This window comes from Hoplias malabaricus, chromosome 4, assembly GCF_029633855.1.
Source record: "Hoplias malabaricus isolate fHopMal1 chromosome 4, fHopMal1.hap1, whole genome shotgun sequence".
NCBI classification, from domain to species: Eukaryota; Metazoa; Chordata; class Actinopteri; order Characiformes; family Erythrinidae; genus Hoplias; species Hoplias malabaricus.
The window spans coordinates 41264477-41282131 of NC_089803.1; the positions used below are offsets into that span (position 1 = coordinate 41264477).

The 17655-nt window shown below is 39.4% G+C and overlaps 1 protein-coding gene across 1 annotated transcript in view; it reads right to left on the bottom strand.

Annotated features, from left to right (window-relative positions):
* Positions 1-15939, bottom strand: part of pdzrn4 (PDZ domain containing ring finger 4) — a 64870-nt gene extending 48931 nt beyond the window's left edge. The window contains exon 1 of the mRNA XM_066669160.1: positions 15671-15939. Coding sequence (XP_066525257.1) covers positions 15671-15739 — 69 coding nt within the window. The 5' untranslated portion in view covers positions 15740-15939. The remainder of the gene's footprint in view (positions 1-15670) is intronic.
* Positions 15940-17655: the final 1716 nt, after the last annotated feature.

Consider the following 17655-nt stretch of genomic DNA (forward strand, 5'->3'; position numbering starts at 1 on the left):
AAACCAGGAATGTAAAACCTAGCACAACAGATAAAGGAAAAAAGTCCTAATATATATTCAGTCATTACCTCTATTTTCCCCTCAGATTTTTAACCCACTTTAGTATTGTTTATATCTGCATAATCTCTCCCCTAAGAACATCCTTTGGTATAGTTAATAAGAAACAGATGTCTTGTATTTAATGTGACTTTAAAAGGCTACAGTCAATTACATGCCACAACAAACGAGACATAAAAATGGAAGAGGGCTTCAGTTGGAAAGCACAAGCCTTTTAAAAGTCTGCAGCTTGTCGTGATCGGCACTTTCCCATTTAATCCGAATAGTACCTATTAAACCAGGTGCATTTTGTGTGTAATTTGGGCTTTGTCAGCCAACCAAATACAATGGAGAGAAGATAATGAGTGCACATATGGTTTCTCTCTCTCTCTCTCTCTCTCTCTCTCTCTCTCTCTCTCTCTCTCTCTCTTACACACACACACACACACACACACACATATCTATCGACAAGATTCTGACTGTTACTGTCTGCTCCCTGAACTTTCCAGCATGCACTTTCACTAGGGTGGTCCTACCAAGAATGTGTAAGGGCACATATTATATGTATTTTATCATATTTATTTGTTGCTTTCTTTATTGCACTGACTAGTTAAATTGCATTAACTTTAATTTGAGTGAATATCAGCATGGTGCTCTGTTCATATTGGGAGTATTTATTCATCATTGTCTGCAACTGGTCGCGGTGGGTCTGTTGCCTACCTAGAATCACTGGGCACAAGACAGGAACACACCATGGAGGGGGCGCCAGTCTGTTGCCAGGCAACACACACTCACACATTCACTCAGACAATCACACCTATGGACACTTTTGAGTAGCCAATGCACCTACCAACGTGTGTTTCTGGACAATGGGATACTACTTGCTGTGCCACTGCCCATGTAATAATGTAATGTAATGTAATATACATAGTTTTAATACAACTTTCCATGTTACAGTATTGGTACTTCATGAGAGGTACAAATTGATTCATGTTTTAAAGTTTTAGAACGTTAGCTACCATAGTGAACCCTTTGCTCCTTAAAAGCCATGATGTAGATTTAAAATTGCACTTACACTCTTTGCCTCTTGGGGAACTAAAATATATCTGGACAGAGTCTTTTTTGAGAATTTAGTCAAATACTGCTCTGTTTACACCTAACCCTACCTTAAACTTAAATGGAATTTCTAAGGTTGTAGTGAAATGCTGTTCTCTCTGGTTTGTTTACATTCAGAGGCATCTTTGTTTTTAAGGTGGGGTGGTATGTTTGAGGAAATAATTTGTCTGTAAGTTTTTATTCATTGTTTGAATTGCAACAGAAACTCATTTGTAACTTGAGTTGTTTAGTTTTGTAGCATTTTGCAGTAATGCAGTTAGCCGTATCCTGAATTTAGAGAGATTCATTTATTCATTATCTGTAACCGCTTATCCAGTTCAGGGTCACGGTGGGTCCAGAGCCTACCTGGAATCATTGGGAGCAAGGCAGGAATACATCCTGGAGGGGGTGCCAATCTTTCATAGGGCAACACACACTCACACATTCGGACACTTTTGAGTCGCCAATCCACCAATGTGTGTTTTTTGGACTGCGGGAGGAAACCAGAGCACCCGGAGGAAACCCTCGCGGACACAGGGAGAACACACCAAAGTCCTGACAGACAGTCACCTGGAGCAGGATTCGAACCCACAACCTCCAAATCCCTGAAGTTGTGTGAGTGCGACACTACCTGCTACCGGGAATAGGGCAATATCCTCATCTCGGTTTGTGCTTTTGAATGTTTAAAGTTCTTTCCGTTGTTTATAAAACTCATGCCATTTCTCTGCTGTGAGCTGAGAAAGAGAAAGCCTGGCATACCGGACCGAGACACACTTTTTTTTTTTTTTTTTAATTACCTGTTTACTGACACTGGGGCTTCATAAACACATTAGAGCAGTTTTGACCGCACAAACAGACTGGAGAATGGTCAGGGAACGTGCTCAGAATTTATAAAAAAGTATTTTTAAATTAAAATCATGAATGTTACCTTTAAGCTCATTTGGTACTCACATAGATCTACATGGCTAGACACACAGAATGATATTTTCTATTATTTGCCCTATAGCATGTCAGGCAGGAATACCGTACTACACCAAAAAAGCCTTTGGCAAGATTGCTAATGCTACATTAGCCTACCACTGCAACACGATTAAAACTGTAAGCAGCTCTGGATAAGAGCTTCTTTTAAATGTAAGCACTCTGTATTGGTTTGTTTGGCATTTACTATGCTTTGCTTTTTCATCATCTTTTAAATACATGTTCAGTTCAGTCTGGCACAGAGTTCTGACTGGCATTAGATAACACTCATTGTTTGAGTTGAAGATCTGTTCCTCTGTAAATGGCTCCAGGCAGTGATTTGGATAAAGTCAGCCAATTCCTCCTAGTGTATGGCTGAGTGGAGAAGTGGAAAAGATCAACTCAGCAGCTTTGCTGTTACATCCCTAAGCATGGATACTTCAGCATCTTTAAGCTTTAGTGTGTGGCTAAATTTAAATAATGCTATAATTTAAACATGTTTCTTTGTATTTAGGCCCTCTCTGCACATATCTGTATAATGACAATTATTTTTCCTGCTTCTTGTCCACAAGTGAAAACAATTTTGAAAACTTGGACCTCCAAAATGCAGTGATTTTGAAAGCACTGACATCACCAACATTTATTGGGCATGCATTACTTTCTGAAATGCAGCTAATGGCTGGGTTGTCTGGCTTTGCACACCAGTTTGACTAGTAAGTGTGCAGGCAACAGAAATCTCAAGTCAGATTTGGAAGAAGTATTTGTAAATTCATAATTGAAATGGTTTCTCCACATGATCAGAATTGTGTCAGTGACAAAGCCATTGCAACATAAACAAGTTTTTGGCAGCAATTACTTTGGATATCTTTCATTTTTAGTTTTTTTGGCAGATTTTTGGAAATTTCTAGTCAAAGCCTGCTGTGTTTGTAACACCAGAGTCATGGTTTTAATTAATCCCAGTTTCAGCTTTATTTTTTGTGCTGTTTGCATAGTCACAGTTTTTGTGAAGTATTTTACACTGGATTTGATACATAATTATTATTCTCTTCTAGCCTTACATCCAATGTTACCATTTCTGAGACATTTTGTATTACATTTGTAAACCTCTGTGCGAATGGGTAATACATTTTTTTTCCCTAATGTATGTGTAAACGGCTTTTATAAAAACAATGGTACAGTACAATTATGAACCGGGCAATGGTTTCTGTGCCTTCCTATTGGTTTCTGCTATAAAATGTCCGTTCTGTATTTAGGGTTTTGTTTGCTATTTTAATCAAAAAAGCATTTTTTAAAACATTCAGAAGCTATTTCCTCACCATTTGCTAGCTCTCCAGTTTGTCTGCATGCTGCAAAATGTCTGGGGTCTTAGCCCCAAATGGCATTGCCTCTATGCATCGCTGGCTGTTCCATGGCCGAGAAACAGCATCTGGAGGTGTTTGAATGGTAGAGAGACCTCCAAACAATGAAAACCATGAAAAGACATGAGGATGTTGCTCTACTTCTGCTCCATAGGGTTACAGATTACTTAAGGTGGAACTGAAATTTGGGTGAACGCTAACTGCATGAAAGTAAACTCAGACAACATCAAACAACTCAGATAACAAATACATTTCTATGGTAATTCAAACAGTGACCAAAACCTTACAGACAAGTTAAACTTCAGCCACAAATCACACTCCCATTTCATACTCAAGCATACTGTTCCACTTTAAAATATGCTGAGCTTCAGAATGAAAACAAACACTGGGGAGTTGGCTTTGCTGTGAGAGAAGTAGTTGCCCTGAATTGTGGACGTTCCCTCTAAGTACAGGGAATCACGAATTAATTGTCCTTGTCGTTTGGCCCTACATTACATATGCAGCACTATAGAGGCTAAAATGAAAAGCACTGGAGCACAGTATCACCCAAATGTTCTTCAGTGTAGAAAGCCTCACAGAGGGAGGGGGTTTAACTGCCAATCAAAGCAGTTCTACCCCCATTACAACAGAGGAATAACATATGTCTTAAACAAGATTCCCATGACAGATGAACGTGCACACAAACACACTCACACACACACACACACACACACACACACACACACACATTTCTAGTGCTGTCTCGTCCCATTTCAGAGACCCCTCGAGGGCGTGCGTTTTCTGTCAGACTTATCATCCAAGCCTGGACACAAGATCAATCAAAACAATGTGCTACTCTCTCTCTTACTCTCTCTCTCATTGTGTTTTATGGCAGAAGAGAATCAGTCAGAGAGCTGCTTAGGGACAGAAAGATGGATGACTACATTTGTGGCCGACAGATAGGGCTTTGAGGCTGGCAACGATGATGCTGATAACTGCACACAAACACGAAGTGCTAGTGCCTGATGCATAAGCCAAACACACACACACATATTCAAGATCATCATGAGTGCATAATACCAAACTCTTGTTACCACTGACAGTAACTATGATTTCTAAGGGTTGAAGGCTTAGAACATATCAGACTAAACACATGAAAGACAACTGTATGAAATATGTCCATCTTGACAGATTATGTGCACATTTTCACATATACAGACATTCATTCATTCATTCATTCATTCATTATCTATAACCGCTTATCCAATTCAGGGTCGCGGTGGGTCCAGAGCCTACCTGGAATCATTGGTCGCAAGGCGGGAATACACCCTGGAGGGAGCGCCAGTCGCCAATCCACCTACCAACGTGTGTTTTTTGGACTGTGGGAGGAAACCGGAGCACCCACGCGGACATGGAGAGAACACACCAACTCCTCACAGTCACCCGGAGTGGGAATCAAACCCACAACCTCCAGGCCCCTGGAGCTGTGTGACTGCGACACTACCTGCTACGCCACCGTGCTGCCACATATACAGACATATGTAAAACAAAACAAAGCAAAAGGCATGCTCACTTTTCTTTCCTAAATTTGCTCCATCCATCTAGAGCCACAGTTATGACCAAGATATTCTGACCATATTACTCCATATGGACTTCGACACACAGCAGCATAACTTCATTTCTATTTTTTTTTTCAGTTAGCCCAATAACTTAAGTCTACTGTCACGCCCTCGTCCTGTCATGTCTGTTTTCCGCGCCATGTGCTCTCTCAGCACATGGCTCTGTTTGTTGTTGCCCTAGTCCCACCTTTGTTCCGCCTCCTCGTCTGTGTCTCATTTGTTACCCTGCCCCCTCGTTCTGTCTCAGGTGCGTCTCATCTGTGTTTTGTATTTAAGTCCCCTTCTCTCACTTCCTCTTGTCGGACGTTTCACCTTGGTTGTGTCTCGTATCCAGTTGTTTCATTTCTAAGTCGTATATCTCCCATCAGTTTATCTGTTTCTCGTTTTGTCTCATCCGTGCCTCGCTTCGTTTCCTGTCATTGTTTTGTTTCCCTGTCATCATTGAGTCTCACGTCTGTCTGTTTCTACTTTCCCTCGTTTTGGTTTTTGCCCCAGTCCCAGTCTCTGTTTCGTTATTCCTTTTTTGTAAATAAAAATTATCTGTGTTTTAGCATATGCGTCCGCCTCCGTCAGTCCGCCCCATGATCCTGACATTTACATTTCAAGAATGTCAAATAGGTGGATTGATGCAGCTGTCTAAGTGTTGGCCTTATTATCAGGACATCAGGCCCTGGTAGTGTCAAACCTATCTAATGCTCGGAGTCCAAAAGTGTGTCCCCAGTGCCAGTATAACAGAACTGTGTAATTAGAACTTTCCTCACAGATTATTGAGCTATTTGATGGATATTTGTTAGTGACAATTAAAAAAAAATCCACGGCTGGGCTCAATCTGCTTTTTTTTTCACCCCCTTGCCAGCATTATGTGATGGGGATTCTTATCTAGCAAATGACATTGACTAAACTGGGGAGAAAAAAGGTCAGAAGAAAGACTGACCTGCAGAAATGTCACTAAGCCTTTCTCCTATCGTTTATTTAAACTTGGATTATCTGGCTAAACTGAGAAATCTTTGGGAAATAATGGTAAATAATGGTTTGATATTGTATTGAATTGATAAGTTTGACTATACGGACATTCTTTTTCTTCAATCACACCAAAGAACATTAGGATTGAAGTTTGCTGTTATGTATCTATGTTGTCTTTAGCATTTTTGACAATTATAATATTTCAGTCATTGGAAAAATAAAACAGACATTTAAGGGGAAAATTTACCTTTGGTTTCATATATGTGCATGGTTCATTCTTTCATTCATTCATTAATTTATTGATTCATTGGTTTATTTGTTTAAGTAAACCAAGGAAATAAAATAATATATATAATATTTGTGTTTATGAATAAGCAATATTATGTTTGCTACCTGCTTGCGTAACAGAGCCCTTGCCACAAAGAACCAAATGTATGAAATTTTTCTAACACACCTCTTAAGGCTGAAATGGTATTGTCTGATGCCATCTGATTAAAATAAAGGCATGAATAAAGCATTATTTTTCTGTTGTTATTAGGCCTTATTTTCCCCTTTAAACATACACTCACACTATAAAACATTATTTTCACTACAATGACTGGACATATATGCTGCTAAAAATGGAAATGGCTGATATATGGTTCTTCATTACAAGGGCTCAACTATTATGATCCTTTTATTTTCATAATAATAGGAAACTTATATCAGGTTTGGAATACGTCACTGTGCTCTGTGGGTGGGAAAAGCCCCTAAGCCTACCCCGGTGCTGCTCCACAGACAGGGCATGTGGCAGAGCATCTGTCCATATGGAGAACTGACCACGGCCAGAAGCTCCATCAGTCCCCTGGGAGCCAGATTCACAGCGCCACCTAGCACCACAACCCCAGAACTAATTCAGTGCCTCAGGCTGCTGGGAAATAACAGCTCATAAATCACAGGGATATTTTGAGATATAAAAATAAAAGAATAAATATATCAATACATAGGGGATGCGCACTTGAAATAATAGAAGGATTGCTCTGCAAATCTGCAGGAAATAGGCAATAAAACATGTATTAAACATTTTTACTTCTGAATCATGATCTGAGAGGATCTTTATGAGGGTTAATGCAGAAGCAATTGGCGCAAAAATCTGGGAGATATCTGTCATTGTAGCTACTGCGCTACATTTGAAACAAAAAGAAGCAGAATATTTGGAACACAATCAAATTACATTCCTAAAACTCAGCTAAAATGTGATTCACGTTCCATTACAGGATGATTAAATCACACAAAGTAGCAGGTAACAGTGAGAGAGAGAGAGAGAGAGAGAGAGAGAGAGAGAGAGAGAGAGTGAAAGACAGTGAGAGAGTAAAATGAAATAGTGAGAAGATAAGACAGAGTAGAATGAAAAGCATGAGTGAGAGTAGAATGAGAGTGAGATTAGGATAAAAGAGCAAAAGATAGAATGGAACAAAAAAGTGAGAAAGAAGAATAAGAGTGAGAGGATGAGTGCAATGTGAGATGATGAATGAGAGCAGAATCAAAATGTGTAAAAGAGAGTGAGTTGAATGAAAGAAAGGGTGAGCAAGTATAATGAAAGAGAGTAAAAGGGTGAGAAAGAGAGTGGGACAGCAGAATAGAGAGAGAGAGAGAGAAATGAAAGAGGGTGAGAGCGTAAAATAACACAATGAGAGTGTAGAAGGAACAAGTAAAAGAGAGAGAGAGAGAGAGAGAGAGAGAGAGAGAGAGAGAGAGAGAGAGAGAGAGAGAGAGATGCAAAATGTATGGGTTCTTTGTTGTGGGGTAAAAAGTGGGGAGTAAAGAGGGGAATGGGTTTCTATGGTGAAAGCAATGAGAGAACACACACCCTACACTGCACTCATAAATCATAAATCTCTCTCAGGCCTGCAGGGCTACGGAGTCAGAATGATCAGACACAATGTAAATGCAGTGTGTGGTACACACACACACACACACAGACACCGCATGGACAGGAAATTTCCACTTTTCCATATCTATGCAGTGAGTGTCATTACTCTTATCTTTACATCTGCTTGTATGCGCTTATTTAATTTCCGGTTCTTCCACATTGTTAACGTTGGTCATTTTACCCAGTGTAGCTTGAAGTCTGCTCCATGTAAATCTGTTACCACACTGTAAATGGAAATTGTAGTAATAATGTAATTAAAAATGTTTCAAATGAAAGCAGAGTAAGAGAGAGAGAGAGAGAGAGAAAGAGAGAGAGAGAGAGAGAGAGAGAGAGAGAGAAAGAGAGAGAGAGAGAGAGAGAGAGAAAGAGAGAGAGTAAGATAAAGAAAAAGGGAAGGTACCTAAAACAGCAGACAACAAGAGAAATAATACTTAAGGGAAAGTGTGAGAAAATAATAAAGAAGAAAAAGGCAATAACACCAGAAAGATAGAAAAAGGGGAGAGAGAGAGAGAGAGAGAGAGAGGGAGAGAGAGAGAGAGGATAGAAAGCAAAAATGAAATAAGAAAAAATAAAAAGAAAGAAAGAAAGGGGGGGGGGGGGGGGTTGAAGTGGTTTGAACATAAAAAGAAAATCCAGAAAAAGAGGCTGAGAGGAAGAGAACACTGATATGTGCTGCTTTGAATTGACAGTTCCACCGGAAAAAAAAAATACATTTGACAGTTCATGGCAAAGGTAAATACAGCACACAGCAGTTGGTGTGGTGTTGTAATATACTTCATTCATGTGGAACCAGTTTGAATCGAGCCAGTTCTAAGCAACTATTGTTTTTTTAAACAAGAGGAACACTGAGGGATAGAAAAAAGTCACTGAATCCAGACTCTCTGACACACTTTCTCCGGCTCTCTGTCTTGGCATGGAAATGTGTTCCTCTGAGAGTTGCAGCAGAGTTCTACCTCCTATCCCCTGTGGTACTGTACTCTCTCTCTCTCTCTCTCTCTCTCTTTCTCTTTCTCTCTCTTCTCTCTCTCTCTCTCTCTCTCTCTCTCTCTCTCTCTCTCTCTCTCTCTCTCTGTGTAGCATAGCACCCTCGCACACCCATTTATTTTTCTCGCGGTAGAGCTTTGCCTCAGTGTTATAAGGATTAAACACACTCCACAGGATCAAAGGTAATATCGCGTGACACACATACAAAATGGTTTTGTGTTATTGGGGAGCGCATACAGAGACTAAAACAGACACACAGCTTGAGCAGGACACAACAGCAATGTGACTACATGCCATGGGTACAATTACAGACTAACACAGAGCAATACACAAAGACACAATTGCACACACACACTTAGAGCATTGTGGGCAGGACGCAACAGTGTTTAACTACATGCTAACACACTTATATACACTAACACACACACACACACAAACACACAAACTACTGTGGGCAAGACACAACAGAAGTGTGAGTACAACTACACAGAAACACAAATAATTATACTAATATTCATGTACCAGAAAACCAGAATATTCACTAAAGCCCTGGTCATACTGCATTTTTGCATTCTGCTTTGCCTCACAAAATGGGAGTGGCTGTGAGCGGGGCCAAAAATCTGTAAACAGTCCTCCATTTTGATTTAGCAGTATCATATCTGAAGAGTGTTGGTAGCAGCAGTGGCGAAAATGGGTTCTCAGAGAAGAATTTTGTTAGCTCTACATTTACTGTGACTCTCGCTTGTGTTGTAGTTTGTAAAGAGTTTGGAAGAGCTTTATAATATCTTCTGTTTTAAAACCACAACAGTTAGCGCTGTTTCCATACTGGCTCAGACAGAGTAGAGACAGTACAGAGTGTGTCAGAGGTCACGCAGTCATTGCAGTAGCACTACTGGTCAGAGAAGTTGAACCTGAAGCAAAAGTTGGCAGGTAAAATTCATTCACATACAGACTAACACACACCACAGGTTCAAACCTGTTTTTTTTAAATGTGTCTCCTGAGACCACTTGGGATCAGATTTTTTCACATCATTTCCAGATGTGAAAAAATTCAACATTCAACAGTTGATGTGTCTGGTGCTTATTGCTATCAGAGGCACATGGAGGCACTTTGGCATTCACACTACAAGAATAATGTTTTTATATCATCACTGTAAATTTATAGGTGAAAAAAAACCTTTCCTAACCTTCAATGGAAGGCAAGTACTTCAGAGCGTTTCTATTGGTCGATTCATCATGATATTTTGACACAATGTGAAGGGCACCTGCAATGTTCAAATGATGTAGTGAACTAAAAATCCAGAAATATAGAGATATGTGGGGGTTTTTTTGGACAGTGACAATATGTTTCTCTGACCACCTCTGAATGTGGTTTGAGTTATCGGCCTTTGAGAAGCACTGTACCTCATTCACACTTGCTGGCTAATTATGATCAGACCACACAGGATGCTTGTTAAAGCCATGTGTGAACAGAACCAAATATACACTGGAATATACTAATACACTAATACTAACTCTAATATATACACACATCATCACAGAGCAATGTGAACAGGACACTACATGAGTACTGTAAGAGCGCACACACAATTTTAGCCAAGAGGTACCTCAGCAGTAGACATGCTGAGGGCACAAAAGAGCAGGAATAAGAGGATGTGTCTCTTTGTTGTCTAACAGGGCACTGGGTGAAGGATAAAGCTGTTCACCAGTGTCTCCTTTATTGCACTTCACTCCTCAATGGCCAGCCACAAAGAGCCAGCAGTAGCTACAGACACACACTCACATGCAAATAAATGTGCTCTATCTCAGTCGAGCAAGGACAACTGGGAATCAGAGAGGGACCAATATAAAACTCTGGAACCCCAAAGCTCATTATTCAGTTATTAGTCTTAAGCCCTTAATCTTAAAACCTATTCTCTAACTGCTATACACTATGGTCTAACTGAACATCTGCTCATCCAGCTTTTCCTCTGATATGAAGGGTATTAACAGGGAGTTTGTCTGTCTTTACTGCAATAACAGCCTTTACTCTTCTGGGGATGTTTTATACTACACTTTGGACCATTTCTGTGAGGAGCCATGAATCAGTAAAATAAAACGGATTGATATAATATTGACTTTTACAACTGATGTTGTCGCAAAGCAGCTTTACAGAAGTCCAGTATCTGACTTCATTCAGCCATGAGAGCATTATTTCCACAAATTCACAAAGTCAACTCCAACTGATTTCAGAGAGATACCAGATGAAACTCCATTCCTACAAAGAACACAGTTCCACGGCACAGTGCTCTGTGACTTTATATCTCCATCGTTGACATTTGGCATTGGGCATGTTAACAATAGAGATATAAGATTTTCTGTGAAAATTATTTAAGCTGTATTTATGCAAACCGAACATCTGTTTACAGTGAATGAATATTGAATGTATTCAGTACTATTTAAGTTAAAGCCTTTACTAGTTGCAAAACAGCACACCAACTGACATAAAAAACACATATTTTAAAAAAATTCAGTGAATGTTTCCTCATCACTTTCTAGTTCTCCAGACTGTTTGTGTGCTCCATCTGGTCTAATGTGTTTACGAAACCCCAGTGTTAGTAAATGGCTAAACAAAAACCAAAAAAAAACCAAATGAGACCTCCAAACTTTGAAAATCACTGAGATGAAGAGGACGATGCTCTATTCCTTTTCCATAGGTAGGCAATATTGACTTTTCTTTGCTATTTTAGACTACTAAAGATGGAACTGATTCTAAAATCCATAGAGCGCTAACTGCATGAAGCCCAAAAGTGCTACAAAACTAAACAACTCAAATTACAAATGGGTAATTAAGTAAGTACAAACAGTGAACATTAACTTGGAGACAATCTGAACTTCAACCATGAACATATAACAGCCATTCTCTTTTTTCCTCAAACATACCCTTCCTCCTTAAAAGATGTTGAGTTTTTGAATGTAAACAAGCCAGAGAGAACTGCCGTTCCCCAGAATCTTAAACATTGCCTTTAAAAGGACCACAAAAAGCATCAGATCCTACTGTATATAGCTGTTAAGTTTCAAATGGTGCACACACACAAACAAACACACACTTAGAAGAAACTTCCTATGATCATCAGCCAGCCACCAGTAGAGAAAATCTTTCAGATATTCAACCGTGTGCAGAAAAAAAGGCCCGTTTTTACATCCAATTAAAGCTCAGAGCAGCTTAATGAGGCCACGATCAGAGCAGCGTGAAAATATTCATTAGTGCACACAGTGCTCAGGAGAGACAAGACCCTCCCACACCGCTGAGGAGCACTGGGACCATTCTGCGGAGAAAAGTGCCGAGACGGGGGTCCTGCAGAAGCCCCACTCACAGATAAATTCCAATCTTCATGATTCCAATCTTCATAGTGTGGTAAAAATCATATTTATTACAAGTGTCTCTTAGTGTATTGTCTGAAGTTGCCTTCTTTAATGTTGCACTGGAACAATATATATATATATATATATATATATATATATATATATATATATATATATATATATATATATATATATATATATATAAACAGTAACAATGTATCCTGCCTGTACTTATGTCAATTTTATTATAAAGTTTAATGTATAAAATGGTCAGAATCCACAAATGTCATTTGAGATTCCTCCACATAAACTTAAACAGCCTTGCTTGTTTTGAAACACACTGTCCATTCGCTCAGCTCCACTGACCATACAAGCACACTTTGTAGTTCTACTATTACAGACTGTAGTCTGTATGTAGCTCTTCATACTTTGTTGCCTTTTCACCCACTGCGCTATGGTCAGGACCTCCACCGGACAACAACAGAGCAGGTATTTGGATGGTGGATCATTTTCAGTGCAGCAGTGATAATGAGGTGGTGGTGTGTTAGTGTGTGTTGGGCTGGTACAAGTGGATCAGACACAGCAGTACTGCTGGAGTTTTTAAACACTGCATCCGCTCCACGCTGTTAGACATACCCTCCTCATTGGTCCACTTTGTAGATGTAAAGTCAGTATTAGCTCATCTGCTGGTGCACAATTTATGCTTGTTGTCCTGTACATCGGTTGAAAAAGGATGCCGTTGACTAGATATTTGTGAATAGATATCATACCTGCTCTGGGACGGTCCTGTCCATTGAAGACCATGGTGGAAGAGGGGAAACAAAGTATGCAGAGCTCTTGGTTTGTCAGGGACCAAATGTGTGCATTCTCCATGATTAGCCTCCTCGCACTCACGGATCACTTGCATAAAGCATGAAATGAAACGATGTCCTTACGCAAAATAGATTGACCATTGCCCTATATATTGTCTATCAACATATTAAATAATATAAATAAATATAAAAGCATATATGGTCCATGCATATAATGCAGTATATGGAAAAATGCAAGTACATGTTTTGCAGATATGAAAGTATTGTATTATTATGTTGGATTTTTTTCCCAATATATTGCCATATATTTTTGCTTCATAATGATGTAAATGGTGTCTAAGGCTATTTTACACGTGTTTGTTAAATCAAACCAAACCTGTCAGATGTGAGAACAGCTTTAGACCCCATGAACACCTTGCCCTATCATACATCTTAAGGATCAAGATGTTTTCCTGAGACTCAGACTCCAAAACATCTTGTACCTACCTTGTGTAGCTACCATAATATTGTCAATACATAATACTGTAAATTTACTACTATATTCTTCTAGCATTACAATCAAAGGAAGTGTCACTTGTGATTTCTACCAGGGTCTGAGACACAATTCAACCAAGTAACTCTGATCTGACTTGGGCTTCACTCTACAGACACTGTACCGATAGATCCACCCACACCAACACAGACAGTTACGATGACAGTCATCACAAAACACCCAGCCCGTTTTCACATCAAATCTAAACCTTTGCTGTGACTACAGCTCAGTAATATGAAACCAGAGCTCCACAGAAGCAGACCCCACTGGGACACAGTGTCTTAATATGAAAGACATGGTTAGGACAAAACACAAAGAGGTCAGCAGAAACAGTGGACAGAAGCTGGTGCACACTATATGTCATTACCACACAGTCAAACAGCAACAAGTAACATCATGAACTACAACACGCAGCATCCAGCTATAGGAAATCATAGGAACTGGACTTCTGATAGTAGCACTTTCACCACAATCACATGATTCATCAGCATGTTTTTGAAAATATGAAGTCGTTTTAATGGATAAGAGTCTTCAAGTAGCAAAATGTCAAGTCTGGTCAGTTTTATGTTTTTTAACAGTGGCACCAACTTGTTGAGACACTTTGACCATTAAATCACTGGTAAATTCAATGGAGTTCTTAAGAAATCTAGAGGTAATTGAAGTCTGGGGCTGTTTTTCGTACAGTGACATCAGGCTTGTGCTCATTGATGGGATCATTAAGTCATATAAGAGCATAGCAATTCAATGCAAACCAGTAGCATCTCATCAGATGTTTTGTTGAGAGAATGGAATAAGATTTTTTTTAATTGGCACACGTGGCACAAATGTCCAGATATATTTATGAACACTGTAGAGGACTCAAGGCCATCACAGATATTGTCACTGTTCAAAGAATAATATGTATCTCCAAAATAGTAACTAGTGATAAAAGAGACAAAATATTAAATAGATAAAATGTTAATATGTACACTGTGGTACATTTTTACCACAATATACCACAATAATAACATATCAGACAAGCAAGTATGGACCTGTGTGTACACTCTCAGAGAAACTGTCACTATGGTGGTACCTTCAGTGGTACATATTCAGTAAGTTAAGCAACATAACTGTACCATATTCTATAATATTTTTAGGTTTTATTTTGCATTGATCTCATATGCTCCATGTCATCTACAGGACTTATATTTTTATTATTAATTTATGTTTATTTAACATAGTTTTATAATAAAAGATCACACATATTCACTTCTTCTTCTGAGAAGAGAATGTAATGTACCTTTAGGGAACACAGCGGGACTTTAAAACCACTGTTGTATCTTTAAAGGTAAGTTTACACTGTTTGTACCTTCAGTGACAATAATATATTTCTACCGTACCTTTTTTCTGAGAGTGTAGAAGCAAACGTGCAGTTATCTTTTCATGACATGAGATAACTCTACAGTTTAGAGAACACAGTACACAAAAGACTCTAACAGAGTGTCCAGTCTGCACTGATAAAACATGTGGCAAATAAATACACTTGATCAAACATTCTGGTCTGTATATCTGTTTGATATAAACAACATATTTTACACTCTTGAAATAGCATGAAGGGTCATAGGGTTCCACAGAATAGTGTAAATGTTCTATGAATTGCCCTTAAATTGGTATAGTGTCTTCACAATTTTTTCATAAGGTGGGGGCAAAAGCAGTTCTTCTAAAGAAGGTGGGAGTGATCTCACTGAAGAACAGCCTTTGATCCCATATAATACCAAATCCTAAATGAAACACATTGCAAATAATATGTGTGAGTATGAGAGACCTTACAGTTTAAAGGATCAAATAATAAAACAAGTCGATATGAGTCTAAGATTTGTCCCTAGAAGTGTACACCCAAACCAGGAACTCATTTGAAGCTATTGATTATCAAGAAACACGTTTGTGGTATATATTATTCCAGAGGGAGCAGCATTCCCTTCAAGTACCTTGAGACCTTAAGTTCAGAAATTTCCAACAGGACACACTAAAACTGTCCACTCAAACTGAGGAAAAACGCAGACATGAATAAAAACAAAAAAACAAAAAACATTGCTGACCTGAGCGATCTCGTACAGCAGTTTGTAGTGCTCCTCTCTCTTCTGCAGTGTACAAAGGTTACAGCCCATCCTGACCAAGTGTGAGGGTCACTGCTGAGACCCCCACACAGACTTCTGATGGCAGCACACACACCAGGGTTCTCAAGTTCTCTCTCATCAGTGTCCCCCTCCTCACGCTCTTCTGTTCATCAGCAAAAGATAAATAACCCAACAGAAAAGCAAAAGAAACAAAACAAAAAAACAACAACCTGCACCTTGAGTGTTACTGAGCACCTTCCAGAAGATTATTTGTGTGTGTGTGTGTGTGTGTGTGTGTGTGTGTGCACCAGAGAGAGAATCAGTGTTCTGTTTAAGTCCCTCTCTCCCTTTCCCTCTCTGTACTCCTCTCTCGCTCGCAGGCATACTACTGAAGCAGAATCAAACACACACACATTCATACACACAGCGTAGTAGCTCCGGCTCCAAGACACACCCCCTTCTCTCTCTCTCTCTCTCTCTCTCTCTCTCTCATTGAGTGGGGCTCAGCGCACATGACTACACTCACTTCAGCTCATGAATAATAATGAACCTCATTGGTTATTCCTAAAAAGGGGTGTTAGAAGGCTAGTGTGTGCGTGTGTGTGTGTTAACTGGTTACACATCTGAAGACAGAAAATAGAATTAACAAGATGACTGTATCATTACATCAGCTCACATAGGAGCCTGGGTGATTGTTGTTTTATTTTCCTGTATAAAAATAAAAAAAAAACTAAATAAAGCCATGGATTAATATGCTACATTTTCTGAACAGAATAAAAAGACATGATTTTGTAAACTATATGTAATGATTAATGAATTTATATATAAACTGTTCTAGGTAGAAACTAGGCTTTGTGTAATTTCCATCAAAACAGCCATAGATTTTAGAGCTTATAAATTGGGTGTAGAGCGGTACGGTGGTGCAGCAGGTAGTGTTGCAGTCACACTGCTCCAGGCACCTGGAGGTTGTGGGTTTGATTCCTGTTCCGGGTGACTGTCTGTAAGGAGTTTGGTGTGTTCTCCTTGTGTCCACGTGGGTTTCCTCCCACAGTCCAAAAACACACGTTGGTAGGTGGATTGGTGACTCATAAGTTTCCATAGAGTGTGTGTTGCCCTGTGAAGGACTGTTCCCGCCTTGCGCCCAGTGATTCCAGCTAGGCTCCGGACCCACAGCGACCCTGGACTGGATAAGCGGTTACAGACAATGAATGAATAAAATTGGGTGCATTTTCTTTTTACAATCCAGGTCATTAAGACCACATTCGGTGATGTTGAGGTTCAGGCTCCGGGGTGGTCAGTCCATTATTCTCCTATTTCTCAAAGACGAATGCTTTAAGCACTTTTTTGATATTTTAGTTATTTTCTTTAGTATGTCCTAGTGCCTTATTATATAGCTATTGAATCTTATATAAAACACATTGAGCTTTTTATACACATTTTCCATATTTTCAGCTACACAATTTAGGTGCATTTGTATTTCTACAATTACATACAGTAATCCACCAGTTTCTCTGTATACATTTTTAGCCCTATTTCACCTGTTTATCAAAGGTCATAACCATCACAAGGCCTCCACCCTGCGCTGTGGTGGTCCAGTGTCAGGATCCTGATCATTGAAAAATTGAGGATAAAGGGGGGGGGGGGGGGGGGGGGTTAACAACAGATGGACTATATTATGCAATTGTAGAATTGAAAAGTGCCTCTATAAGTTATGCGGATAGGAAAATGAGTGTAGGAACAAGGGAGTGGCTTTAATGATATGGCTGATCAGATCAGTGTATATCACCATGTATTTATGAGCAGTGCGATTGATGGGAAATATGTCCAGCTGAAAACATTAGCTATGAGGCACCTGCTTTAAAACACAGGAAGGCACACAGACGACAATTGATTATCAACAAATTGGCTTCCTGGCTAAGTGCAGAAAGAGAGAGAGAGAGAGAGAGAGAGAGAGAGAGAGAGAGAGA